At 51.1% G+C, this 26,505-nt stretch overlaps 2 protein-coding genes across 21 annotated transcripts in view; both read right to left on the bottom strand.

Moving 5' to 3' along the window:
• The window catches only part of MROH1 (maestro heat like repeat family member 1), a 72,906-nt gene extending 66,085 nt beyond the window's left edge, over positions 1-6,821 (bottom strand). For 7 of the 19 annotated variants that reach the window (XM_053558285.1, XM_053558287.1, XM_053558286.1 and 4 more), the window contains exon 1: positions 5,683-6,323. The gene's annotated coding sequence lies outside the window, so the exon portion shown is untranslated. Of the gene's footprint in view, positions 1-5,607; positions 5,659-5,682; positions 6,408-6,563 lie in introns of those variants that run through there. The other 12 variants (XM_053558289.1, XM_053558295.1, XM_053558291.1 and 9 more) reach the window with 8 other exon arrangements.
• A 362-nt stretch (positions 6,822-7,183) lies between these two features.
• On the bottom strand, positions 7,184-13,138 carry HGH1 (HGH1 homolog). 2 transcript variants are annotated; one of them, XM_053558341.1, is made up of 7 exons: positions 12,448-13,138; positions 12,265-12,365; positions 12,066-12,164; positions 11,842-11,933; positions 11,633-11,755; positions 11,406-11,556; positions 7,184-7,377 (listed from the first exon to the last, which is right to left on the bottom strand). In XM_053558341.1, the coding sequence occupies exons 1-7, from the start codon at positions 13,071-13,073 to the stop codon at positions 7,292-7,294; spliced, it is 1,278 nt and encodes a 425-aa protein (XP_053414316.1). In that variant the 5' UTR covers positions 13,074-13,138; the 3' UTR covers positions 7,184-7,291. The 2 variants fall into 2 exon arrangements, with proteins under 2 accessions (XP_053414316.1, XP_053414318.1); XM_053558343.1 differs by lacking the exon at positions 7,184-7,377 and having other exon boundaries at positions 10,472-11,556; positions 12,448-13,135.
• Between the last annotated feature and the right edge of the window lie 13,367 nt (positions 13,139-26,505).

The following is a 26,505-nucleotide window of genomic DNA, read 5'->3' as shown; positions in this document are numbered from 1 at the left end:
AAATATTCACAAATCTATAAAAAGTTAAAATTTATCAAAACTTAGGCACGTACTTACAGATCACAAATGGCACCATTTGCAATCAAGAGAAATGTAAACACACGTTAAGATGTAGTATTAAATCATAATGCACAAAATTAACCACAGCAGGTCCTGTGCTACTGTAACAATTGCGTAGCCACTTGTAGTTGCTGCTGCAGTGAGCTCAAATGTTTCAAGCATCTGCTTAAAATGCTATGTGTTGATCTCTAGGTGCACAGTTCATCTCTCTAGAAAATTGCAGCCCAGTAAAAGTTGATCACTCGTGGCTGTCCAGTATCTCTCTCATCGCATTTAGCGCAACCCACTGTAAACTTTGAGTAACTCCATGGGATGCTTATGAATTGCCACCAAGTTTGGAAATCTTCTCAAGAAGCAGAGAAAAGTGATGATGTGAAAAGGAAAAGTTGAATTGCACGGTGCATGCCACAGACTGAGGCCTGCAGCTGCCTCACATGCAGTTGCCTGTTATTTCAAGATAATGGATCCATAATAGCATTCTTCACAGAATAGGAAAAAAATAACCCTAAAACGTACATGGAACTAGCCAAAGCCATCCTGAGCAAGAAGAACAAAACCAGAGGAGTCACACTACCTGACTTCAAGTTATACTGCAAAGCTGCAGTGACCAAAACAGAATGGCACCAGCATAGCAGCAGACACACAGACCAATGGGACAGAGTGGAGAACCCAGAAATAAGCCTACACGTCTACTGCGATGGTGAACTCATCTTCCACAAAGGGGCCAAGTGTCCTCAATAAACAGCACAGGAGAACGAGACATCCACATGCAGAATAAAACTAGACCCTTTTCTCGCCATATAAAAAGATCTAGTCAAACCAGATTGAAGACTTAAATCTAAAACCTGAGATTATTAAACTACTAAAAGAAAACAATGGGGAAAGGCTTCAGGAAACCAGTCTGATCCAGAACTTCGTGAGTTAGCGCCTCAAAAGCATAGGCAACCACACCAAAATTGGACAAATGGGATCTCATCACGCCAAAGTGCCTGTCTGCACAGCAAAGGAAAGTCACCAAAGTGAAGAGAAGACTCACAGAATGGGAGAAAATATCTGCACACTGCTTGTCTAAAAAGGGATTAATAACTAAAACAGGTGAGGAGGTTGAAGAGCACGACGGGGAACGATGAGCAATCCAGTTTACAACGGCAAAGGATCTGAGCAGACACATCTTGAGAGAAGACATACAAACCGCTGACATGAGAAAAAGCTCACATCACCAGTCATCAGGGAAACGCACCTCAGAACTGCAATGAGACATCATCTTGACCACAGTCAACAATGAACGCTGGTGAGGAAGTGGAGAAAGAACCCTTGTCACTGTTGGTGGGAATGTCAATTAGTACAACCACCATGGAAAACAGTATGGGGGGTTCAAAAAACTGAAAACAGAACTATCAGATGACTCAGCAATCCTACTGCTAGGCATATATCCAAAGGAGGAGAATTCAGTATATCAGAAAGATGTCTACACTCCCATGTTCACTGAGGCACTACTCACAGAGTCAAGATATGGAATGAATCTAAGGGTCCTCCTATGGGTGATGGATAAAGAAACCGTGGTGCAAGCTGGCACAGCAGCTCACGCCCATAATCCCAGCACGGTGGGAAGCCGAGGTGGGAAGATCACTTGAGCTCAGGAGTTCAAAATGAGTCTCTACCAAAACTAGCCAGATATGGTGGGCACCTGTAGTTCTTGCTTTATCTCTAAAGTCAGGAAGTACCCTGCCAGTAAGGGACTGCCATTTAAAGCTATTTTGATGTGGGACAATGCCTCTGGCCACCAAGAACCCTGAGAGTTCAATACCCAAGGCATTAAAGGAGCTACTTGCCCCCAAACACAACATCTCTAATCCAGCCTCTCCATCAGGGGTCCAAGGACCTTGAAGCCTCATCACACATGGTACTCTAAGGAAAGGATGGTCAGTACCATGGAAGAGAATCCTCTAGAGCACTGGCTTTCAACCTTCCAAATACCTCGAACTTCTAATACAGTCCAAAGGGGTCACGACCCACAAGTTGAGAATGGCTGCTCTGGAGAGAACACCATGAAAGTCTGAAGGGTGGTCCAGGGGCGTCCAACCCCTTATTTTTTCTGCTGCACATTAAAAGAAGAGTTGTCTTGGGCCACATGGTAGATACACAAACAGTAACAAAAGCTGATGAGCAGGCTGGGCTCAGTGGCTCACGCCTGTAATCCCCAGCACTCTGGGAGGCTGAGGGGGGTGGACTGCCTGAGCTCATACATTCCAGACCAGCCTGAGCAGAGTGAGATCCTATCTCTAAAAATAGCCGGCTATTGTGGCGGGCACCTGTAGTCCCAGCTAATTGGGAGGCTGAGGCAAGAGAATCACTTGAGCCCAAGAGTTTGAGGTTGCTGTGAGCTATGAAGTCACAGCACTCTACCCAGGGCAAAGCGAGACTCTGTCTCAAAAAAAAAAAAAAGCTTATGAGCAAAACTATGAAGTCACAGCACTCTACCCAGGGCAAAGTGAGACTGTCTCAAAAAAAAAAAAAAAGCTTATGAGCAAAACAAAGGTCCACACAAAATTTTCACAATATCTGACAAATACTGGGCCTCAAATAATCTGCATGCATCTGGGGAACATAGGTTGGACACCTTAAAGACACCCTTGTTGTTACGGAAAAGGCCATTATGGCCAACAAACCCAAAATAACAAATTCCTGCTGGAGAAATCTGTGTCCAGATTTATGACAGAGCCAAATTGTATAAAACAAAAAATCAACTGTATCTCTACATACCAAGCCTGAACAACTAAAAACTGAAAAATCAAGCCAGCCTGTGGTCCCAGCCACGTGGGAGGCTGAGATGAGAGGTTCCCCAGGAGGTCGAGGCTGCAGTGAGCTGTGAGTATACCTGAGTATACCTGAGAACAGCCACAGCACTCCAGCCTGGGCAACAGAGTGAAACTGCGTCTTGAAAAAACCAAAGCACTAATGAACATAGAAGGAAATCCTCAAGACTGATAACCAAAAGCAGAATCTACAAAAGAAAAACGTGAATTTCTCATCTTTGAATACACTGCTACAAGTTAATGCCACCAAGGCTCACCTCTCTTCCAAAAAAAAAGATAAACAAGAACAATCGTAGGCATCTTAGAAGAGACAGGCGACAGCCATGTGGAGACTGTGCCAACCATCCTTAAGATTGGCAGATGCCGGGCGGTACCTGTGGCTCAGTGAGTGGGGCGCCGGCCCCATATACCGAGGGTAGTGGGTTCAAGCCCAGCCCGGCCAAACTGCAACAAATAAATAGCCGAGTGTTGTGGTGGGCGCCTATGGTCCCAGCTGCTCCAGAGGCTGAGGCAAGAAAATCGCTTAAGCCCAGGAGTTGGAGGTTGCTGTGAGCTGTGACGCCACAGCACTCTACCGAGGGTGATAAAGTGAGACTCTAACTCTAAAAAAAAAAAAAAAAAAAAATTGGCTGATGCTTTCTGCTGCCTTTCTAGACCTGAAAGTGGTGCAGTATCTGGTGCTAGGGCCACAAGGCCAACTTTTCCTGCGCACACTTTCTGCACAGCCATCACAAGTGTGGAGACTCCCTGTGCTCCATTCCACCAACCTACCCTTGGCCTCTGGTCACAGGTTATGGGACAGAAGCGTCACAAGTGCACACACAGCCACTCAGAAACAGACACGGTAAGGCCAGGGGCTGCCTTGGGTGCTGGGTACAGAACGTGTGTAGATGTTAGAAAAACACAAATACCGGGCAGTGCCTGTGGCTCAAGGAGTAGGGCGCCGGTCCCATATGCCGGAGGTGGCGGGTTCAAACCTAGCCCCGGCCAAAAACCAAAAAAAAAAAAAAAGAAAAACACAAATGCCAATTAGGCATCTGGTTAAATTAACAACCAAAACCTAACGGCAGATAGGGCTGATGGGGTTTGCTCTACCCACACAGTGCACATTTTTGTGTGAGGGAAGACTGCTTCCTCTTCATTCCATCACTTTTAGTAAACACCTTAGACCCACAGAGTCCCTACTTTAAGCCTCCCTTCAGTCACTAAAAGAGGCACAAAAGTATTACAGCTGCCACACCCAGGGCCACAGCACTGAGTCTGAAGGGAGTTAGATGGAGGCATCGGAAGTATGTCAGCACATCTGCTGAACCCAGAGGTGATGAGCCAGCCTGTAGGGTCAGGGTTGTTTGGGGAGACTAGAAAGTTATGAAATGCCCTGCCCATGCACAAGGAGCCACAGAATCAACTTCCAGAGTCCCCAATAAGAACCTGGGCTGAAAAATAGCCAGGTGTTGTGGTGGGCGCCTGTAATCCCAGCTACTCAGAAGGCTGAGGCAAGAGAATCCCTTGAGCCCAGGAATCTGAGGTTGCTGTGAGCTATGACGCCATGCTATGGCACTCTTCCGGGGGACAACAAAGTGAAGAGTCTTTATCAAAAAAGAACCTGGGCTAGTGCCCAGGGAAATGCACTTCTGCAGCACCCTCCTCATGGTCCACTGAGCCTAACTCCTAAATAGGAGCCATGCTGAGTTGTGTCACTGGGTACATGAAAACCCCTGAAGCCAGGTGGCCCCTGCAGCTCAGAGAAGAAAGCACGTTTCTCATAATGTCCAGCAGTCAGTACCCTCTGAGCACTGGCCAAGAGCTCACCAGGACCAGGAGAGCCTTTCCAGGTGCTCCCACCCTGAGGAGATAGGCTGTCTCTGACCCAAGTCGCTCAGCTCTGGGACAGGGGGTTTTGAGACAGGGACACTGATCACAGACAGCAGCACCTGGCTTCTTGCGTGGGCTCTATGGATGCTGGGAAAAACAACCAAGCACAGACACTGGCTTCCTGGGACAGGAGAAACTGGAGCAAGCACAGAATGCCCAGGCCCCACCTCTGAGCTTCGGGGGACCCTCAGCAATTGGCAGTCACACAGGGGAAGAGTGGAAAACAGCACTGCTACGCAGAACTGAAGAAGCCAAGGAAGGCAGCTCAACCTCAGGTCATTCCACTCTGATGACACAGAGAGGATGGAGATACCTGCTTACAAGGGCCAGGACAGTCCCAAACCTGAGGACGTGATCCTGCTGACAGAGGTAGCCAGGCCCACAGGGCACCCAGATGGTACATGCAACCGCGTCATAGGCACATGCCGCTGATAACACATCCCACAGGCCAGGTTGCCCAGGTGTCCCCAGCCCTGGCCTCCCAGCATCTCCATTCGGACAGTCATAACCACTCAAACTCAGCAGCTCTAAAACTCAACTCACCATCTCCCGCCCTGACCTGCCACCAGCCCCCACCGCACCAGTCTCTTTCCCATATTCTGGTGCGCAGGCTGTCTGAGGCAGCAATAGACATCTCCCTCCGCACACCCTGCAGCCCACCAGCACAAACCCAATCGTGGTGCCCGCCTCCAGGACCGTCCCCTCAAAGCCAGTCCTCCTCCACCGACTGCCGCCACCCAACTGGCGCCCAGCTGACCTTCCAGGCTCCAGCGCCTGTTCCCCATAAACGGCCCTGCCCCCTGCGCCCACCGAGCAGCGCGTTCCAACCCCCACACTGCACCGCAGCTGCACTCACGCTGAAGGAAACCCAGAACCCAAAGCAGCGGGCGCGCCCGGCACCCAGGACTCCCGGCCCTTCCGGCTTTATCACCTGCACTCTGACCAGTAATCCTCGTGACTCTGGACAGCCTCCTAAACGTCAAAGACAGCGCAGAAGCAGCGGCCCCGCGCGCGCCGGCTTTAGGATTCTCGGGGTTTGAGCTCAGCTTCCCCAGAGAGGCTGCTTGGCGGTCGCACACCGCAGGGACCAGGACGCTCCCGGGGCGGGACACAGGCCAGGGTCTGGGAACCGCGCACAGGCGCCGAAGAGGGACGCAAGCCGCGGAGCTCCAGGGTCTCCCTTCCGGGTGGTGACGCAGCGCAGCCGGCTCCGCAGGGCGCCTCGGCGGGGGCGGGGCAGGCCTCGGTCCCCGCGATGCCCACGACTCCCCGGACGCCCGCCCGCCGACCTTGAGAGGCGTCCCCTGACTCGGCTTCCCGCGCGGCGCGGCCGAGGGGGCGGCCCTTGGGTCCTCCCGCTCAGGCCTCCGTGCAGGGCACTCGCCGTTTACCTGAGGAGGCGCCGCCACGCCGATCCGGCGCAGCGCTCCCGCCCGGCGCGGCCCCGAGTGGGCGGAGCCGCGCACGCCGAGCCCGCCCCCTCCGTCCGCAGGCCTACTGCCGCCCTGCACGCGGCCGTCACGTCACGCCCCCAAGTGTTCTCTGCGCTTGTATGTCGTAGGCGCTTCCCTCTCTCTGGTTCCTCCCGCCCACGGCCCGGTCCAGAGTGAGTAGGAGTGCGCAGATTCCGCCTCCTGCTCTACGCGGGCCTGGGCTGCTGGGCGCGAGCGCGGCGGGCCACTGCGCAGGCGCCGTTCCTGGCTCTGCGGCGGCGTGGGACGCTCGCGCCCCTGGAGATCCCGTACTCAGGCACCCGCCCCCCACTCCCGAAGGACGCGAGCTCGACGCGTCTTTTCTTTGGCCCACACAGACCTGTCCAGGGCACAGGTCAAGTGCGCCCGATCTGGGCACACGCCGAGCGCCCGACAGACCGGGCACCCAGTGCCGGGACTTCAGAATCTGGAGAAAGGCAGGTGAAGAGCACATTTTATCTCACAGGAGGCGCTGGGAAGGTCCAGCTGCGAGTCATGGAACCGGGTGGTAGTGGTAAAGTTCAGGAAGCCAAAAGTGGCATTCGACAGGAAGTGGTGGGCAGCCTGCGTCCACTGCAACTGTTTGGTTTAGGTGCAGAAACCCAGCTGCAATGGGCCGCCCAGGAAGGCGAGGCAAAGGGGCGGCGCGGCGGGGCAGGAGGGCACTGGTTTTCAAGCCAGCAGCACCGCCAGGAAGCTGTCCCCAGTCCAGTTAGATGGGAGGGACCAACTGGGCCAGGGAAGCAGGCAGGCGGCCTCTTCCAAGCTCATACCTGGACGCTTCAGGTGGTGGTTCCCCTGGGCCATTGCCCTCTCCCCTCTCTGGCCTCAGCTGGACTTCCTGACACAGTAACTATCTCTCCACTCCCCAACATACAAGTTGCCAAAAGCGTCACAACTTCGTTTTTCTTTTATTACATTTTTAATGCCAATCTGGCTTCCAAAGCAGTAAAAACTCCTTAAGGCAAAGGCCTGAGTCTCTTTTGCTCTCAAGAGCTCAGCACAAAGCCCTGCACAAGGCATTGCCCAGCAGCTCTGTGGATGAATTAGGAGCCACAAAAAGAAATATCAAGGCTTTGCAGAAGGAGGGTGGACAAAGTCATTGATCGCTGGCATCCCGCTGTCCTTGCTCAGGCTATCACTCTGGCTTCCATCTGGGAGGGGAAAGACAAAGCTGGGGGTGCAGGCTCCTGAGCTTGGTAGTAGTAGCTCCTGTGGCCAGGGTCACCTGCTTCCAGCTGCAGAGACACTGCTCCTGCAGCCACCCACCTTCCCAGGGCTTCACCTGTGGCTTGTGCCTCTCCAGACCTTCTAATGCTGAGGAATTAACCCCCCTCTGCTAGAGCAGTTTTCTTCCTAACCCCCAGGTAACTCACAAACTGTTCTTATTTCTATATTCTAAGAAAGCTGCCAGACAAGAGCTATGGGTGAGCAAGGGAATATCACAGCCTTGCTCTCAAGAGGGCCACAGCCCAGCAGGCGTGAGAAGCTGCCTCATCAGTGGAAGCTAGCCTTCTTTTTACTTTTTTGAGACAGAGTCTCATTATGTCACCCTCGGTAGAGTGCCGTAGTGTCATAGCTCACAGCAACCTCAAACTCAGGCTTAAGCAATTCTCTTGCCTCAGCCTCCCAAGTTGCTGGAACTACAGGCGCCCGCCACAACACCCGGCTATTTTTTGGTTGCAGTTGTCATTGTTATTTAGCAGGCCTGGGCCGGGCTTACACACACCAGCCTCAGTGTATGTGGATGGCACCCTATCACTGAGCTACAGGCACTGAGCTGTGGAAGCCAGATTTCCAAGGCCTCACTGCAGCACCAATGACTTCAGGGCAGGAGAATCAAAGTCCCCAGCCCTCATGGACATCCCCAGGACAACTGCCCATCAAACAACTTACCCTCCAGGCCCACCCCCACTGTGCTGTTCAGCTCACAGCAGAGACCACACATTTGGGCCTGGGCTCAGCCACCAGTGGGCCGGAGTTTCATCATCTGTTGTGTTCAGACTCAGAACCCTGGGTGTGAACTGTTCTACAGTGGATGTGCACCTCGGTGTGTTCTGTGAACAGCGGCAGGACTGCTGCTGGTGGGAGCTATAGCTAGTGTGGCTGCTCAGAAGAGCACCTGGCCCACAGCCAGTGTTCAGTAGATGTCAGCCACTACTCCTGACAGCCAGTGTTCTCCGAGGGCTCCAGGAATCTGGAGAAAGGAGGGGGGCTGTTGGCTTTTGTCTCTTGGAGTGGTAGGATCTGAGGTGGGCCCAGGCCCAGGGTCCTTGCTTGCCACAGGGTGTGTGACTAGACAAGAGCTATGGGTGAGCAAGGGAATATCACAGCCTTGCTCTAAAGAGGCCCACAGAGCTCTACGTGGGAGGGTCCCTGCCTGCCCTTCAGCTCAGCCTACGGCGGAGGCCTTGGTGCTGTCTCAGAGGACGAGGGGGGTTGAAATGGTAGCGGATATGTACTGTGTCCTTTTCCCCTTCCTAATGCCCTGGAAAGCTGGCCCTCCTGCCATCACCCCTGCCCTGTAACACTTTCATTCAAGGCCTTTTATGTTCCAGCCACATCCAGAGTGGTCCAGAGGCCTCACCCTGGCTCTTGCCCTGGAAGTGGGTCTTAACAGAAAGTGGGCCCCATGCAGGACAGGGCTGGTTTCAAAAGATGTCTTCAAAGTGGATAGGCCCTGGGTGATAACAAAACACCCCCTTTAAAGGCACAATGCAGGTACAGCTCTAGAACCTCCTTCTAGAATCTGCCTCTCCTTTCCCAGAGCCTGCCCTCCCCCACCAGTCCAGAGCTATCAGCCCCCACCCGGAGCTTTCAGGCCTAGTTGTTTCCCTGCTTCTACCTCAGTCCCAAGCAAGTCTTCAGAAACTTGGCTGCTACCTCAAGGGGGGTACAGGTCCTACGTGGCCACCTCCTGCCCTAGCCTCTGCTCTCTGATACAGGTCAGGCCTCAACTGTGCCCCCCAATCCAAAACCAGTGGAGCTGGACTGCCAGGTCCCTTTTCATGGTGCCCTGCCCTCTGTAAGGGCAGCAGTCAGTGCAAGTTGGACTACAGAACCTTCATGGAACAGGTGCGCAAGGACAAGGGGTACCTGTTCTCCCCCAGGAAGATCTACTCCAGGACCTTCTCCGAGGTCTACCTGGCCTACGTGAGCACATGCTGCCTAGCCCAAAGCTATCTTCTGACTTGCCGGGTGAGCAGCACACCATGGTGAGGCAAACCTGCTTCCTCTTCCCCTCCTAGTGGGTTCCAGCGCCCCCTGCTCAGACCTAGCAGGGCCCTTTCCATCCTAAGCCCACTCAGGCACCTTCCAGCTATGCCGGCTGCCTCCCCTGTGGGCTTCTTCCCTGGTTGCACGTCCTGTTCCCAAACCCCTTGAGTGCTCAGGACAGGGTGGAGGCTATACAGTGGCACCCACCACCCTTACAGGTGGCTTTCAAGATAGGCTCCAGAGCCAAGGCCCCTATGGAGTTCTGCAAGTTCCTGTCCCAGGACATCTCTCTCCTTACAAGCAACTAAACATGGTGAGGGTTCTGGCCTCAGCACAACCTGTCCCCACCCTCCACATCCCCCAAGGCCAGCCCTCACCTGCCTGAGACCTTCCTTTGGCCCCTAGGCTGAGGCCTAACCCCAACCCAAGGCCCCAGCAGTCCCATCACACCCTTGGCCCTTACTCAGGGTGACAAGGCTGGGCCAGCAGGTGCAGCTGTATGAGGCTTACCATAGCAGCCAGTGCCCTTACCTAGTGGCAATCTGCTGTAACACATCAATACTGTGCCAGACACCACTGCTGCCCAGGGTTAGAGGATGAGGAGGCTGACAGGCTGTTCTGGAAGCTGATCGGAACAGGCATTTTGCACAGGTTGGGGTGCTACTTGGCCCACCCTAGTACACAAGGCCCACTGGGGCCAGCCCCATCTCTTTCCCCATGTGGTGTCCCTTAGGAAAGCACCTCTACCCCACAGTGTAGACCCACATTTGTAGAGAAATGGGTCTGTTAGGCTGGGGCCCCAGAGCACCCCAGGTCTGCCATCAGGAATATGCCTGGGCAATCTCTGGTCAACTGAGAATGGTGGTGGGGCAAGACCAAATAAAGCACTTATTTTACAGTACCCAGACTGTAATGTCTTAGTGCCAGGAGAGGGCAGGTGGCCTCCAGAGGCCTTGCCAGCCTGAGGCTCTACCACTGCCTCATGGGGGCTCCTGGTCAAGAGAAAATGCCAATCCACATGTCACATCTACCTTGAGAACCAGAGCTTTAATAGGGCAGGTCAGAGGGTATAAGGGGAGAGGCTGGGCACCCCATGAAGCACCCAACCACAACAGAACACAAGGTGGAAAAAGGCCTCCAATTTGCAGGGGTATAGAGTGGAGTGCAGGAAAATAATCCAAGGTCCCTTCACTGAGTTCTGAAGGGCCTGTTGGCAAGAGCAGGGCAGCACTCAGGACCCCAATGCAAAAGGGGGCAGTGAGGTCTGATGGGTGGATCAGAAAGAGAACACGGTATGGTGGAGATGACCACCCGTGGGGCTTGCAGCTGTAGAATGGGGGAAGCACACAGACTCCAGGGGGCTTCACTGGGCAGAGCCTGGCCAGGGGCCAGACTGGAGGTACATTTGAGAGGCTCTGTGCACAGGTAGGTAGGTTCAGAAGAGCGTATAAGGCTCAAGGAAGCTGCCCAGGGAGTTCACCCAGAGGGGCTGAGGAAAGAACCAATGTAAGCCAAGACAGGGACACAAAAGGCAGTCCTATGCAGACCCCAGGACCCAGGTATGGCTGGGTCAGCCCTCTGAGGCCAGGTCTAAGGAAGGGGGAGCTGAGGGCACTGCTTGCACGAAGGCACCCACCTACATGCAGATCCTGCAGTGTCCTCAGGAGTGGGGCTCCAGCTGGCTTCCCAGGCCCCACTAGCCATCACCTGCTCTTTCCTCCCATCAAGGCAGCTGAGTCATGGCCTGTGCTGTAGCTAACAGCAACATGGCACAGGGTTGGAGGTGCTGTCAACCCTCCAGAGTTCATCAGGCATTTGCCCTAGAACCCTTAGCATGGAGTAGGAGCCTAAGTGTAACTCTGCCTCTTAACAGGGCACTATCTGAGGCTCTGTAGGGAACTTGGGTCTGAGAAGCCTGAAGCTGGCATTGAGCTACAGAGGTCTCAGGTGGGTGCAGCCCTCTCACCCCATGGCTCTGGAGCCAGCTCCTGCCGTTTTTGCTCCAACTGTTCCTGTTCCTGGCGGTCCAGCTGCTGCAGCTGCTGCTCCACATCCTCAGGCACCTGCACCTCCAGCAAGTTTTCCATGCCACGCTCAGGCTCATCCCCAATAAGCACCTGCTGGCAAGGGAAGCAGGTGAGCGACCTACAGGCTACAGGCACCTCTTCCCAGCCTCTCCAACCCTACACCCACCTGGATGAGCTTCTCACAAGCTGCTCGCACATCAGGCTCTGGCTCCCAGCTGTGTAGCTCTCTGAGGATCAGGTAGGCTCCCTGGTCTCGTACCTGCTGCCGACCTGGTGCTGTGGCTGTCAGCTGGGGAGATGGAAGAGGTCAACCAGATATTGTGTACATGTGGATGTGTCAGGTAGTGGCATTAATGTAGCAGGACTCCTGCTCACCAGCATGATAGCTTCAATGAGCATCTTGCGGATGTCAGCATTGGGTTCTCGCTGCTTGTCTGAAGGCAGGTACTGTAAGTCAACAGGCAGTCCTAGGGCAAGTGAGATAACCACTGGGGCCCTGGGCTGTGCAGGCCCCATTTGTGCTCAGCAACTTCCTGCTGGAAGGTTTCAGAAGAGGCCTGGGGTCCATCCAACTGTGAGGCTCCACGTTGGTCACTCACGTTCCATCTCTTCCTCCGAAAAATCCTCAGGCCCAGCCAGTGGCAGCAGCAAGAAAGGGAGAATGTCTACCTCAGGTCCAAGCAACCACTGGTGGTGTTCTGGGGAGCAAGAGTGGCCAAGAATGGGGGATTCTCAAGAGGGGCCAGTCCCGTCCCCACCCCGCATCGGCCCCACCACCACCACCCCACCACCACTCACGGTGCTCAAAGCAGCAATTCCGCAGCGTCCCCACCACCCCACCCCTGCGCACGGAAGAGTCTGGGTGTTGCGTAAGGGGCAGCAGCCGCTGGACCACACACCTGTTTAAAGGGATCAGTCAGTGCTGCCCCCGCTCACCTCCACGCTCTCCCCGCACACCCGCGCGCCACCCCAAGGCTTCACCTGTCGGGGTCCAGTAGGAAGGCACGCGCCGCAGGCCGCTGGCTGAGGTTGGACAGCAGCGGCCCCAGGTAGTGCAAGGGCGCACGCGCGTTGTAGTCGGGCGTGCACAGCGCGCGCACCAGCCGCTCTAGGCCCGACACCCCCGGCTCCGCCGCCGCCTCCAACGCCACCATCAGCGCGGCACACGGCGCTGGCTCGCGGCTGAGGTTGGTCAGCGAGGCGGCCGCCTCCTCGGCCCAGGGCCACTGCGGGTCCAACATGCGGCCCAGCAGACGGGCAGGTAGCCCGGGGTCAGCCGCCAGCAGTGGCTTGTGCAGGGTGGGGTCGGCGGCCAAGTTCACAAGCGCGCGAGTCGCGTCGCGGGCCGGGGCCGGGGCGGGGGCGGGGGCCACGGCCAGCTCAGCCAGCGCCCGCAGCAGCGCCGCCTGCCCCACCAGCAGTTCTCGGCCCGGCCTGGAGCCAGTCAGCGCCAGCACGTGCCGCGCCGCCGCCGTCTGCAGGTCCACGCGCGTTCCCGGCGCCAGGAAGGGCAGCAGTTTCTCGGCTGCCATCTCCGGGCCTGGCCCTGGGCCTCCCGACCCGCCCACCCCGACTTCCCCCATGCCTCCCGCCCCGGCCTCCCCCATGCCTCCCGCCCTAACCTCCGGTACCGCAGCCGAGCTGGCCTTCGGTGGGGCCCAGTAGGTTGTGGCCCCGCCCACCAGGGAAAGGGAAAAGGCGCAGCGACCAATCCGAGGCTGCAAACTCTACACAGTGGGGCAGGACCGGCGCGCAGGGGCGGAGTCAGGTCGGCGCGGAGAATTGTGGGCCGGGAGCGTAGACCGAGCCCCAGGTACCCGGCCAATTAGCAGAGCTTCCCGGCGTCTGTCGAGCGCGGTTCTGTCTCCGCAGGACCCCGAGCTGGCCCCTGGCCTCTCAGCCCGGGCCCTGGTCAGTGACTGACCGTACGAAGGTGTGGCCTGGGGTTCTCCTTGAAGGCCTACTCTTGTCCGGGCTGCCACCCGGAGTGAGACCCGAGGGTTAGCTTTAGGTGGCCCTGGGCATCGCGGAGCAGGTAGGTTTGGGGCATTTGCCAGGACTCTCTCGGTCCCAAGTGACAAAAACCCAACTCAAACGGACTTGCATGGACAGAAAGTGGTACATGGGTCAGTGTAACTCGCAAGCTTCAAGATGGTGGTTTCAAGTGTGGCCGGATGGAGGAGCTCTCTGGGGCCTCGGTTGCCTGCCCTACCCCTCTGCTTCCATGTCATTCTCACCTGCCACAGGCAGCTGGGAGAGAAGGGCACTGACCCTCCCAGCCCCACCGTCCTCACAGAGGATAGTTTCTTCCAGTGTTGGAGTTTGTCCCAGGAAAGGGCGATGTTCAGTTCTTCATTGTCTTCCTCTGGCCCAGGTACAGTGGGAGGAGCAACAATTTCCAGGAACACCTGGTCTTGGAAGGAAGACACTTATTCCAGCACTTTTTGGGCACCTGCCACCTACCAGACTTGTTCAGGACACAGAAGGGCAGGGCCTTCCTGGCTTTAGGGTCTTCCCACTTACTGTCTCTACTGTCTAGAACGCTTTTTCCCCAGCTGCACAAGAGACCGACAGAGTATCTTTGCTGGGCACCTTTCTTACTGTGTGGCTGCCCAGTTTCTCTCCACCTCCTTCATCATTACAGTGCCAGAGGATAGTAAGAAAATTTAAGTTTCAAGGCTTCTTTCTCATGTGTGTCCTTTACAAAGTTGCTGTGAGAGCAAACCTAGCATAGTGTCCCAGCATTCATAATGGTTTTGCAGAATTTGCAAAAATGGGATGTAGCAGACATCATTGCTTCCAAAACCAGTAGAATGGCTGTAATCAAAAAGACACATTAAACAGCATCGGCAGGGCACGGTGGCTCGTGCCTGTGATCCCAGCACTCTCGGAGGCCAAGGCAGGTGGATTGCTTGAGCTCAGGAGTTGGAGACCAGCCTGAGCAAGAGTAAGACCCTTTCTCTACTAAAAAAATTAAAAAGCTGAGGCAAGACGATCACTTGAGTTCAAGAGCTTGAGGTTGCTTTGAGCTGTGATGACACTCTACCCGGGGCACCAGAGTGAGACTATGTCTCAAAAAAAAAAAACATTAAACAGCTGTTTTGAGACTGTAAAGAAACTGGAATCTCCATGCACTGATAGTGAGACTGTAAAATGGTGCAGCCACTGTGGAAAACGTTTTGTCTGCTCCTCAAACCTTAAAGGCAGAGTTACCATATAATCTTGCAATTCTACTCCTAGGTATATCCTCAAAAGAAGTTAAAACTGGAAACATCCGCACAGAAACATGAATTTATGAGCAGCACTATTCACAATACCCAAATATCTATCAACTAATAATGAATAAATCTGATAAATCCATACAAAGACTATTATTGTGCTATAAAAAGAATGGGTGGTGCCTGTGGCTCAGTCGGTAAGGCACTGGCCCCCTATACCGAGGGTGATGGGTTCAAACCTGGCCCCGGCCAAACTGCAACCAAAAAATAGCCGGGCGTTGTGGCGGGCGCCTGTGGCCCCAGCTACTCGGGGGGCTGAGGCAAGAGAATTGCTTAATCCCAGGAGTTGGAGGTTGCTGTGAGCTGTCTGAGGCCATGGCACTCTGCCAAGGGCCATAAAGTGAGACCCTGTCTCTACAAAAAAAGAAATGAAGTACTGACACATGCTAGCCAGCACAGAGGAACCAAAAAGACTTAAGCTAAATGAAAGAAAGTCTTCGGCGGCACCTGTGGCTCAGTGAGCAGGGCGCCGGCCCCATATACCAAGGGTGGCGGGTTCAAACCCAGCCCCGGCCAAACTGCAACCAAAAAAAAAGCTGGGCATTGTGGCGGGCACCTGTAGTCCCAGCTACTCGGGAGGCTGAGGCAGGAGAATCGCCTAAGCCCAGGAGTTGGAGGTTGCTGTGAGCTGTGTGACGCCACGGCACTCTACCGAGGGCAATAAAGTAAAACTCTGTCTCTACAAAAAAAAAGAAAGAAAAGAAAGAAGCAAGTCTCAAAAGCCCACATATTGTATGATACCCTTTAAAAGACATTGCCAGGACAAGCCCAGTGGTTCAAACCTATGTTCCCAGCACTTTCAGAGGCCAAGGTGGGAGGACTGCTTGAAGCCAGGAGTTTGAGACTAGCCTGGGCAGCATAGTGAGATTTCATCTCTATAAAAAAAATTAAACTGGCATGGTGGCACTCACCTCTAGTTCCAGCTATTCCGGAGGCTGAGGCAGGAGGGTTGCTTGAACTCAGGAGTTTGAGGCTTCTCTGATCCGTGATGACACCACTGCACTCCAGCTGGGCAACTGAGCAAGATTGTGTTTCAAAATAGAAGACATTTCCCATTTCCAAAATAGACAAATCCATAGAGATAGAAGGTAAGCTAATGATTGTGAAGGGCGAAGGAATGGTGAGATGAAGGAGCAGGTGTGTATGTTAGTGGGTGCTAGGGATTGAACTGTGTCCCTCTAAAATGTGTATGTTGATGTCCTAATCCCCAATGTGACTGTATTTGGGGATGGGGAAGTAAGGAGATGATTAAGGTTAAATGAAGTCATAAAGATAGGGGGAAATGTAGGTTCCCCATGGTGTATGGGACAGACTGTACTGGCCTGGAGTGCTCAGCAAATCTGTTAGAAAGTAGACTAGGCAGGGGCGGCGCCTGTGGCTCAGTCGGTAAGGCGCCGGCCCCATATACTGAGAGTGGCGGGTTCAAACCCGGCCCCGGCCAAACTGCAACCAAAAAATAGCCGGGCGTTGTGGTGGGCGCCTGTAGTCCCAGCTACTTGGGAGGCTGAGGCAAGAGAATCGCTTAAGCCCAGGAGTTGGAAGTTGCTGTGAGCTGTGTGAGGCCACGGCACTCTACCGAGGGCCATAAAGTGAGACTCTGTCTCTACAAAAAAAAAAAAAAAGAAAGTAGACTAAGCAGGCACCAAGATAATCGGGCCAGAATAATCACGCAGTGCTCTCTGGGGGCATCAGCACTTTCCTGCCATGAGATGGCAGCTCAGGTCAGCCCTACCTGCTTTAGAGCTGCTTTGGTGTCCTACAGTGCCCTTTGCTAACTGCAATACTAAAATCCCCCCACCTGATGGAGAATTGCAATGTTATTGACATAATATGGGTTGTGTGACAGGGCACAATCGTGGCACTGTGCATGCCTGATGTGTTTCACTGTGAGCAAAGACAGGATATAAAAGCTTTGCATTGGGTGGTGCCTGTGGCTCAGTGAGTGGGGTGCTGGCCCCATGTACTGAGGGTGGTGGGTTCAAACCCAACCCCAGCCAAACTGCAACAATTAAAAAAAAAAAAGCTTTGCATTACTCATCTAGATACTGTGGCTTACACCTGTAATCCTGGCACTCTGGGAGGCTGGGGCAGGTAGGTTGCTTGAGCTCAGGAGCTCGAGACCACCCTGAGTAAGAAAAATAGAAAAAAACAGCTGGGTATTGTGGTGAGCACCTGTAGTTCCAGCTACTTGGGAGGCTGAGGCAAGAAGGTTGCTCAAGCCCAACAGTTTGAGGTTGCTATGAGCTATGATGACACCATGGCACCCTACCCAGGGCAACAGAGTGAGACTGTCTTAACAAACAAACAAAAACCTTTTGCATCACTCATTGGGATAGATCTAAGGCAATAAAGGGCCGGCAGCCCATGCAGATTTTGTTGGCAAGAAGACCCAGTGAGAGAAACTCCTGTGCCGCCTAGGAGCAAGTGCCCCATAAGTTACCTCCAAAAAGCTCATGTAACTCACCAAGCTGGTCTTGTCAGAGTCATTCTTTGGTCCGTCTGTTCCTTCTCACTTTGGGGGGCTATGGATTTTCCCACAACAGGTGGGACCCTGATAGGATAGGATCAGTGTTTCTATAAGAAAAGACACCAGAGCACCACTGGGTGGCTTCCCACCACTCAGGGACACAGTAAGAAGACAGTATCTGCAAGCTGGGAGGACAGCAGCCGCCAAAAACCCAAGTTAGCACCTGGGTTTGGGCTTCACAACCTTTCAGACTGTGAGAAAATATGTTTCTGTAATATAAGCCATGCATTCTGTGGTATTTTCCTATGGCGGTCTAAGCAGACTAAGACAATGGGTACTTCTATGAATGTTGAAAACTTTCGAAAATCAGATTGTGGCCGGGCACAGTGGCTCACGCCTGTAATCCCAGCATTCTGGGAGAATCCCAGCATTCTGATCCAGCATTCTGGATCACCTGAGCTCAGGAGACCAGCCTGAGGAAGAGCGACACCCCATCTCTATTAAAAATAGAAAATTGTGGCGGTTGCCTGTAGTTTCAGCTACTCGGGAAGCTGAGGCAGGATGATCTTTTGAGCCCAGGATTTTGAGGTTGCTGTGAGCTCTGATGCCATGGCACTCTACCCAGGGTAACAGAGTGAGACTCTGTCAAATAAATAAATAAATAGTCAAATTCACTGTCAGAAAGTTGTTCATACTATCTCCTATTATCTTTATATTCATAGCATCTGGAATAATGATGCCTCTCTTGTTCTTTTTTTTTTTTTCTTTTTTTTTTATTGTTGGGGATTCATTGAGGGTACAATAAGCCAGTTACACTGATTGCAATTGTTAGGTAAAGTCCCTCTTGCAATCATGTTCTTGTTCTTTTTTTGAGACAGAGTCTCAAGCTGTCACCCTGGGTAGAGTGTTGTGGCATCACAGGTCACAGCAACCTCAGACTCTTGGGTTTAAGCGATTCTCTTGCCTCAGCCTCCCTGGTAGCTGGGACTACAAGTGCCCACTGCAATGCCCAACTATTTTTTTGTTGCAGTTGTCATTTTTTTAGCTGGCCTGGGCCGGGTTTGAACCCGCCAGCCTCGGTGTATGTGGCTGGTGCCCTACCCACTGAGCTACGGATGCCAAGCCCTCTCTCATTCTTCTTCTTCTTTTTTTTTTTTTTTTGCAGTTCGTTTTTTTTTTTTTGCCGGGGCTGGGTTTGAACCTGCCACCTCTGGTATGTGGGGCCAGCGCCCTATTCCTCTGAACCACAGACGCCACCTCTCATTCTTGATATTGGTAATTTGTGTCTTTTCTTTGTCACTTTTTTTTTTTTTTTGAGATAGAGTCTCACTTTGTCGCCCTTGGTAGAATGCCGTCATGTCATAGCTTATAGCAACTTCAGACTCTTGGGCTCAAGTGATCTCCTTGCCTCAGCCTCTTGAGTAGCAGGGACTACAGGCCCCTACCACAGTGTCCAGCTATTATTGTTTTTAGAAATGGGGTCTCTCTCTTGCTCAGGCTGTCTCAAACTCATGAGCTAAGACAATTCACCTGCTTCGGCCTCCCAGAGTGCTAGGATTACAGGCATGAGCCACCATGCCCAGCCATTTTTTCGGTCAATTTGTCGATTTTATTGGGCTTTTTGGATTCTTTTTTTTTTCTATTATGTTCTTTTTTTATTTCACTGATTACCATTTTGACCTTACCATTTCCTTTCTTCTGATTCCTTAGGGTTTAATTTGTGATTCTTCTAGTTTCTTTTTTTTTTTTATTTTATTTGCAGTTTTTGGCCGGGGCTGGGTTTGAACCCACCACCTCCAGTATATGGGGCCGGCGCCCTACTCCTTTGAGCCACAGGCACCGCCCTAATTCTTCTAGTTTCTTTTTTTTTTTTTCCCAAGATATACACACACTTTTATTAAGTAACTTTTAGAGGTTACTTGTCAAGCCAGTTTGGAAAATGGCTGTAGTCTTTCTCCTCTCCCTTTGATAAATACACAAGTTTGAATTCTTCTAGTTTCTTAAGGTAGAAGCTGAAGTCTTTGGTTTGAGACCTTTCTTCTAATAGGGTTTTTATATTTTTCATTTATTTATTGACTTATGAATTATCTGTAATAATTTATTTTTACATAGGTTATTAACCCAGGCCAGGCATGGTGACTCACACCTATAATCCTAGCATTTTGAGAGTCCAGGATTTCAAGACCAGCTTGAGCAACATAATAAGACCCTATCACGAAAATAAACAAAAAACAAAAACAAAGAAAACTCCTTAATAGACCGATAGTATTTTTACTTCACACTGAGAGGTAGGACGAAGGCCATCATTACTTCATGATGCCCAGAACAGCGTGCATAGAGCCTGCACCGTAAATTCCAAGAGCTGGGACTAAAAGACTTGTGGGAAGTCACCTCATGGTCTCAATCCTGACTTAACCTTGCAAGAATGTCTCATCTCATGGAAATTGAGGAGGAGGGTAAAGAGTCCAGAGAAGTGCCCACCTCTCCTGGCTATCAGCCACAGAGCCTGTAGCTGTAGAGACTGAACTGGAATCTGCGGTGTGGCGCGTCCAGACAAATGCTGCCCTCTGGTGGAATATTTTGATAGTGCTGCTTTAACTGTTTCCCGGAAGTGTCCAGAGTCTAGACCAGCTGGAGAGCCTTAAATATTCTCAAAACAGATGGGAAGATCCAAAGTTCCTGGAAGTAATTTCAAAGCTGTGTAAAAGAGAACTGTACAGAAGATTCCTGTATGTCCTTGACCCAGACACCTCAGTCAGGTTCACAGTTTGCACAGTCATCCCAACAATGACCTTTTAGCAAAAGGTTCACCAAGTCTCTTCAGGATCCTGCAGATGGGAATAGTTCTTCAGCTTATGACTTTCATGCTCTTGAGTCGTAGAGGCTGCCCAGCTTCTGCACTGCATTCCTGATCCCAGCTCGGTGGCTCCAGGGTTGATTTCAGCTGACACATTTGGGGTAGAAATCTCACGGAGGTGATGCTGATTCTTTCCACCCTGTGCTGTCAGGTGGCATGTGAGGACAATTTGGCCCAAATGGAGGGTATGTGTTTTGATCACTTAATAAGTTGGAGTTGGCCTGGCTCTTCACTGTCGTTACTCTTTTTCCTCTTGTATTTAATACTGGGTTTATAATACTGTTGTTTTTTGTTGTTGTTGTTGTTGTTTAGAGACTGGGGTCTGGGCTCTGCTGCCTAAGCTGGGAGTATAGTGGCACAATCACTGTAGCCTCAAACTCCTGGGCTCAGCCTCCTGAGTAGCTAGGACTACAGATGCATGCCACCATTCCCAAACAATTTTCTAAGGTTTTTTTTTTTTTTATGGTGATAAGGTTTTTTTTTTCTTTTTTTAACAGAGTCTCATTATGTCACCCTTGGTAGAGTGCTATGGCATCACAGTTCACAGCAACCTCCAACTCCTGGGCTTAAGCGATTCTCTTGCCTCAGCCTCCCAAGTAGCTGGGACTACAGGTGCCCACCACAATGCCTATTTTGGTTGTAGTTGTCATTGTTGTTTGGCAGGCCCAGGCTGGATTCAAACCTGCCCACTCCCGTGTATGTGGCTGGCACTCTAGTCGCTGAGCTACAGGCGCTGAGCCTATGGTGATAAGGTTTCACTATGTTGCCCATGCTGGTTTCAAGCTCTTGACCTCAAGTTATCCTTCCTCTTTGGCCTTCCAAAGTGCTACAGTTATAGGCATGAGCCACTATGCCCGGCCTGTATTTAATCAATATTTTATGAGAAGATATTTTAAGACTATGTATATCTGTCATCCAACTTTCTCCCACTAGTTTTTGCATATATTGTTTTTAATCTCTGAATTAATTATTACTATCATGGTTGCAAAATGGCAATTTTCTAATTTCATCATTTATTGTGGGAAAAGGCTTTATCTTTATCTATTTCTGTATTTATTTTCCTCAGTGAGGACTCTTGCATTTCTGTTTTATTCAGAGACATATCATACTTTAATCTGATTATGTCGTTCTCAAAACTGTCCTCAATTTGGCCAATGGAAGGTATTGGCCAATGGAAGTTATTAAAGGAAAAGACCCAAGAGTTTAAGGTTGTTGTCCTTTTCTTTAATAACTTTATTAAAATATAATTCACTTACCACACAAATTACCCATTTAAATGGAATGAATTCTAGTATATTACTAATCTTTTAAAATTCTGATAAAATACATATAATAAAATTTTCAGGGCTGGACACAATGGTTCTTGCCTGTGGTCATAGCTCTCTGGGAGGCCGAGGTAGGCGGATTGCTTGAGTATAGGAGTTTAAGGTTACAATGAGTTATAATGACACCACTGCACTCTAGTCTGGGTGACAGAGTGAGACCCTGTCTCCAAAAACAATTGCCATTTTAATCATTTTAAGCATACAATTAGTAGCATTAATTGCATTCACAATGATGTGTGACCACAGGCACTACTTCCAAAACTTTTTCATCAGCCCAAGGACAAATTGTTACCATTAAGCATCAATCTCCCATCTCTCCTCCCCAAGCCCTGGTGGTACCCCAATCTACCTTTTGTCTCTATGAATTTTCCTATTCTAGGGACTTCAGTGGTTACATCATATGCAGCTGTTATTTAATGCCAAAACCATGGCATGTGTGTAGTTCTAGGCCATTTTATCCACGTGGGGCGTTATGCACCTAGCACCACAAAGTAGAGAACAGTTCCATCACCACAGAGACCTCGAATGTGCTACATCTCCCCTTCCCTGTCCCTTGGCAACCACTAATCTGTTCTTCCTCTCTATAAATGGAACCATACAGTATGTGACTTTTTTTTTTTTTTTGAGACGCCCGGCTATTTTTTAGAGACGGGGTCTTGCTCTTGTTCAGGCTGGTCTCAAACACTTGAACTCAGGCAATACACCTGCCTCGGCCTCCCAGAGTGGTAGGATTACAGGCATGAGCCACCACACCTGGCCTCAGTATGTGACCTTTTGAGATTGCCTTTTTCCTTCCTTCCTTCCTCCCTCTCTCTGTCTTGTTTTTTTTTTTTTGTTTGTTTGTTTGTTTTGTGATAGTCTCACTCAGTTGCTCTGACGTTGAGTGCCCTGGTGTCATAGTTCACAACAACTTTAAACTCTTGGGTTCAAGAGGTCCTCCTGCCTCAGCCTCCCTAGTAAGTGGGACTACAGGCAACCGACACAACACCCAGCTAGTTTTTCTATTTTTAGTAGAGATGAGGTCTCACTCCTGTGAAGTGCTAGGATTAAAAGTATGAGCCACCGTGGCCTGAAAGATTGCATTTTTTCACCCAGAATAATTTTCTGGAGATCCATCCAGGTGTGTACAAATAAACTGTTCTGGGAAGTATTCCACATATAATCATTCACCTGCTTTCAGCTATTACAAATAAAGCTACTATAAATATCATCATACAGGTTTTTGGGTGGACACATACCTTCATCTCTCTAAGCACCTAGCAGTATGATTGATGAGTCACAGGTAGTTGCATATTTAGCTGCTGTTGTTGCTTTTTGAGACAGGGTCCCACTCATAGCCCACTGCAGCCTCCAACTCCTGGGCTCAAGTGATCCTCCTGAGTAACTGGGACTACAAGTGCCCACCGCAATGCCCGGCTAGTTTTTCTGTTTTTAGGAGAGATGAGGTCTTTCTCTTGCTCAGGCTAGTCTCAAACTCCTGAGCTTAAGGGATCTACCTGCCTCAGTCTCTGCCATAGTTATTATTTTGACTTTTTCTGTAAAAACATTCATAAGAAGACTCATACAAAATACTTTAGTATCCAGGCACAGTGGGTATAATCCTAGAACTCTGCAAGGTAAAGGTAGGAGGATTGCCGAGGTCAGGAGTTTGAGACTAGCCTGACAAGACTGAGACCCTGTCTGTACTAAAAATAGAAAAAAATTAATGGGACATGATGGTGGACTCCTATAGTCCCTGCTACTTGGGAGCATGAGGCAGAAGGATCACTTGAACTCAGGAGTTTGAGGTTACTGTGAGCTAGTCTGAGGTCACAGCACTCTAGCCTGGGTGACAGAGTAAGACATTGTCTCAAAAAAAAAAAACAAACTTTTTTGTAACAAGTAGGTTAAAAAAAAAAAAGACTTTGGGGCAGCGCCTGTGGCTCAAAGGAGTAGGGCGCCAGCCCCATAGGCCGGAGGTGGTGGGTTTAGAGCCAGCGCCAGCCAAAAACTGCAAAAAAAAAAAAAAAGACTTTGGGTGGCGCCCGTGGCTCAGTGAGTAAGACACCGGCCCCATATACCAAGGGTGGCAGGTTCAAGCCCAGCCCCAGCCAAACTGCAACAAAAAATAGCCAGGCGTTATGGCTGGTGCCTGTAATCCCAGCTACTTGGGAGGCTGAGGCAAGAGAATCGCCTAAACTCAAGAGCTGGAGGTTGCTGTGAGCTGTGATGCCAGGGCACTCTACCAAGGGCGACAAAGTAAGACTCTGTCTCTTAAAAAAAAAAAAAAAAAAGACTTTAACAAGTACTCTTAAATGTGGGTTTCTAAAAACTTTAAGATAATGAACTAAATAAATTTTCAGAGTTCTAATAAAGTGATGGGTTCATGAGACTGCTAATCAAGATCAAGCAGAATAAGAGTTAATTCCCTGAGATTAGGTCACTGATGAAGATGCTTTTCTTTTTTTGAGACAAAGTCTCAAGCTGTTGCCCTCTGTAGAGTGCTGTAATATCACAGCTCACAGCAACCTCAAACTCTTGAGCTTAAGTGATTCTCTTGCCTCAGCCTCCCAAGTAGCTGGGACTATAGGCACCCGCCACAATGCCCGGCTATTTTTGTTGTTGTTTTAGCTGGCCAGGGCTGGGTTCAAACCCATCAGCTTCAGCATATATGGCTGGCACCCTACCCACTGAGCTACAGGTGCCGCCTGATGAAGATGCTTTTTTGACTTTTGTTTGAATGAAACATTGGTTTCTAGGTGGCGCCGGTAGCTCAGTGGGTAGGGTGCCAGCCACATGCACTGAGGCTGGTAGGTTTGAACCCAGCCCACGCCAGCTAAACAACAATGACAACCACAACAAAAAAATAGCTGGGCATTATGGCAGGCGCCTGTAGTCCCAGCTACTTGGGAGGCTGAGGCAAGAGAATTGCCTAAGCCCAAGAGTCTGAGGTTGCTGTGAGCTGTGATGTTAGGGCACTCTACCCAGGGCGACATAGTGAGACTCCGTCTCAAAAAAAAAAAAAAAAGAAAAGAAAAGAAAAAGAAACATTGGTTCTTTACTTAAATGTTTTGCTTTCTAGGCAGCGCCTGTGGCTCAGTGAGTAGAATGCTGGCCCCATATACTGAGGGTGGTGGGTTCAAACCCAGCCCTGGCCAAACTGCAACATAAAAATAGCCAGGTGTTGTGGCAGGTGCCTGTAGTCCCAGCTACTTGGGAGGCTGAGGCAAGAGAATCACTTAAGACCAGGAGCTGGAGTTTGCTGTGAGTTGTGATGCCACAGCACTCTACCAGGGTGACAGTTTGAGGCTCTGTCTCAAAAAAAAAAAAAAAAGAAGAAGAAGAAGAAGAAGAAGAAGAAGTCATGCCTGATGCAGGCTTTGTCTGCCATGCCTGGCTCACAGCTCCGCAGCCCTGGCTGCAATGCCAGGCCCTCCAGCCTCAGAAGCAGCATCTCCCCGACCTCCTCCTGCACCTTTCTCCTCCAGGGCAGCATCCTTCCCCTCCCTGTCCCTGCACTGCCCATAAAGCTCCTAAACCCACCTTGTCTAATTGTAGGTCATGTAGGGTCTCCCAGACCTCCACTTTCTGTGTCCTGACTCAAAACTACAGAGTCCCTTGACCAGTCTGTGACTGGCAGGCTTGAATCCAAGCCTGGGCTCGAGTGTTCAGGCACTGATAAAGGTGTCTTCATTGTCGATTAAAACACTGCAAGAGGGCGGCGCCTGTGGCTCACTCGGTAGGGCGCCGGACCCATATGCCGAGGGTGGTGGGTTCAAACCCAGCCCCGGCCAAACTGCAACCAAAAAATAGCCGGGCGTTATGGTGGGCGCCTGTGGTCCCAGCTGCTCGGGAGGCTGAGGCAAGAGAATCGCTTGAGCCCAGGAGTTGGAGGTTGCTGTGAGCTGTGTGAGGCCATGGCACTCTACTGAGGGCCATAAAGTGAGACTCCGTCTCTACAAAAAAACAAAACAAAACAAAACACTGCAAGAAACTGGCCTCGGCCATGAGCCAAATTCCTTAAGCCCTCATGGGAACCCTACGCAGGGGAGAACAGCAACTCTCCCTCTCCCTGTGTGTCAAGAGGATGCTACAGTCCCCTCCAGAAGTCCCCTTCAGACACAGTTTGTGCTGAGCATCCTACTGCTCGGTGCTGCTGCTTTTTTGGTGTCACAACCAGCCCATCCTAGACAGTCGGGGCTACTCCCTTGTGGGAGCCCCTCTGATGCTGCTTTTGGGGTGATTCCAGCCATGGGTTCAGCTGGATAAAACAGGTCATAAGCTGAGCATGGTGGCTCACACCTGTGATACCAGCACTCTGGGAAGCTGAGGCAGGTGGATCGCTTAAGCTCAGGAGTTCTAGACCAGCCTGAGCAAAGAGCAAGACCAAACTCTACTACAAATAGAAAAACTAGGCTGGGGGCGGTGCCTGTGACTCAAGGAGTAGGGCACCAGCCCCATATACCAGGGGTGGTGAGTTCAAGCCCAGCCCCGGCCAAAACTGAAAAAAAAAAGGGGGGGGCAGCGTCTGTGGCTCAGTGAGTAGGGCGCTGGCCCCATATACTAAGGGTGGTGGGTTCAAACCCAGCCCTGGCCAAAATGCAACAAGAAAATGTCTGGGCATTGTGGCGGGCGCCTGTAGTCCCAGCTACTTGGGAGGCTGAGGCAAGAGAATTGCCTAAGCCCAAGAGCTGGAGGTTGCTGTGAGTTATGACGCCACGGCACTCTACCGAGGGCGACAAAATGAGACTCTATCTCTAAAAAAAAAAAAACCCAAACCCTCCCCCCCCCCCAAAAAAAAAAAGAAAAACTAGGCCGGGTGCAGTGGCTCACACCTGTAATCCTAGCACTCTGGGAGGCCGAGGCGGGTGGACAGCTTGAGCTTACAAGTTTGAGACCAGCCTGAGCAAAAGTGAGACCCCCATCTCTATTAAAAATAGAAAAAAAAAAAACTGAGACAAGAGGATCACATAAGCCCAAGACTTGGAGGTTGCTGTGAGCTATGTCACCATGACACTCTACCCAGGGAACAGCTTGAGACTCTGTCTCAAAAAAAAAATCAAAGAAAAGAAAAAACAGGTTATAGGACCATCATTTCAGAGTGAGTCCTCTCCAGACCTGGAGGAAAGAGTG

This window comes from Nycticebus coucang, chromosome 13, assembly GCF_027406575.1.
Source record: "Nycticebus coucang isolate mNycCou1 chromosome 13, mNycCou1.pri, whole genome shotgun sequence".
In the NCBI taxonomy this organism is placed as follows: Eukaryota; Metazoa; Chordata; class Mammalia; order Primates; family Lorisidae; genus Nycticebus; species Nycticebus coucang.
This window is presented reverse-complemented; position numbering and strand designations above follow the sequence as displayed.

Coding starts and splice junctions, on each gene's coding strand:
- HGH1 (XM_053558341.1), bottom strand. CDS start 13,073: ATGGGGGAGGCCGGGGCGGGAGGCATGGGGGAAGTCGGGGTGGGCGGG. Junction 11,934..12,065: donor TTCGGAGGAAGAGATGGAAC/GTGAGTGACCAA, acceptor CACTTGCCCTAG/GACTGCCTGTTGACTTACAG. Junction 7,378..11,405: donor GCTGGCTCCAGAGCCATGGG/GTGAGAGGGCTG, acceptor TTCCCCTCCCAG/ATGGAAGCCAGAGTGATAGC.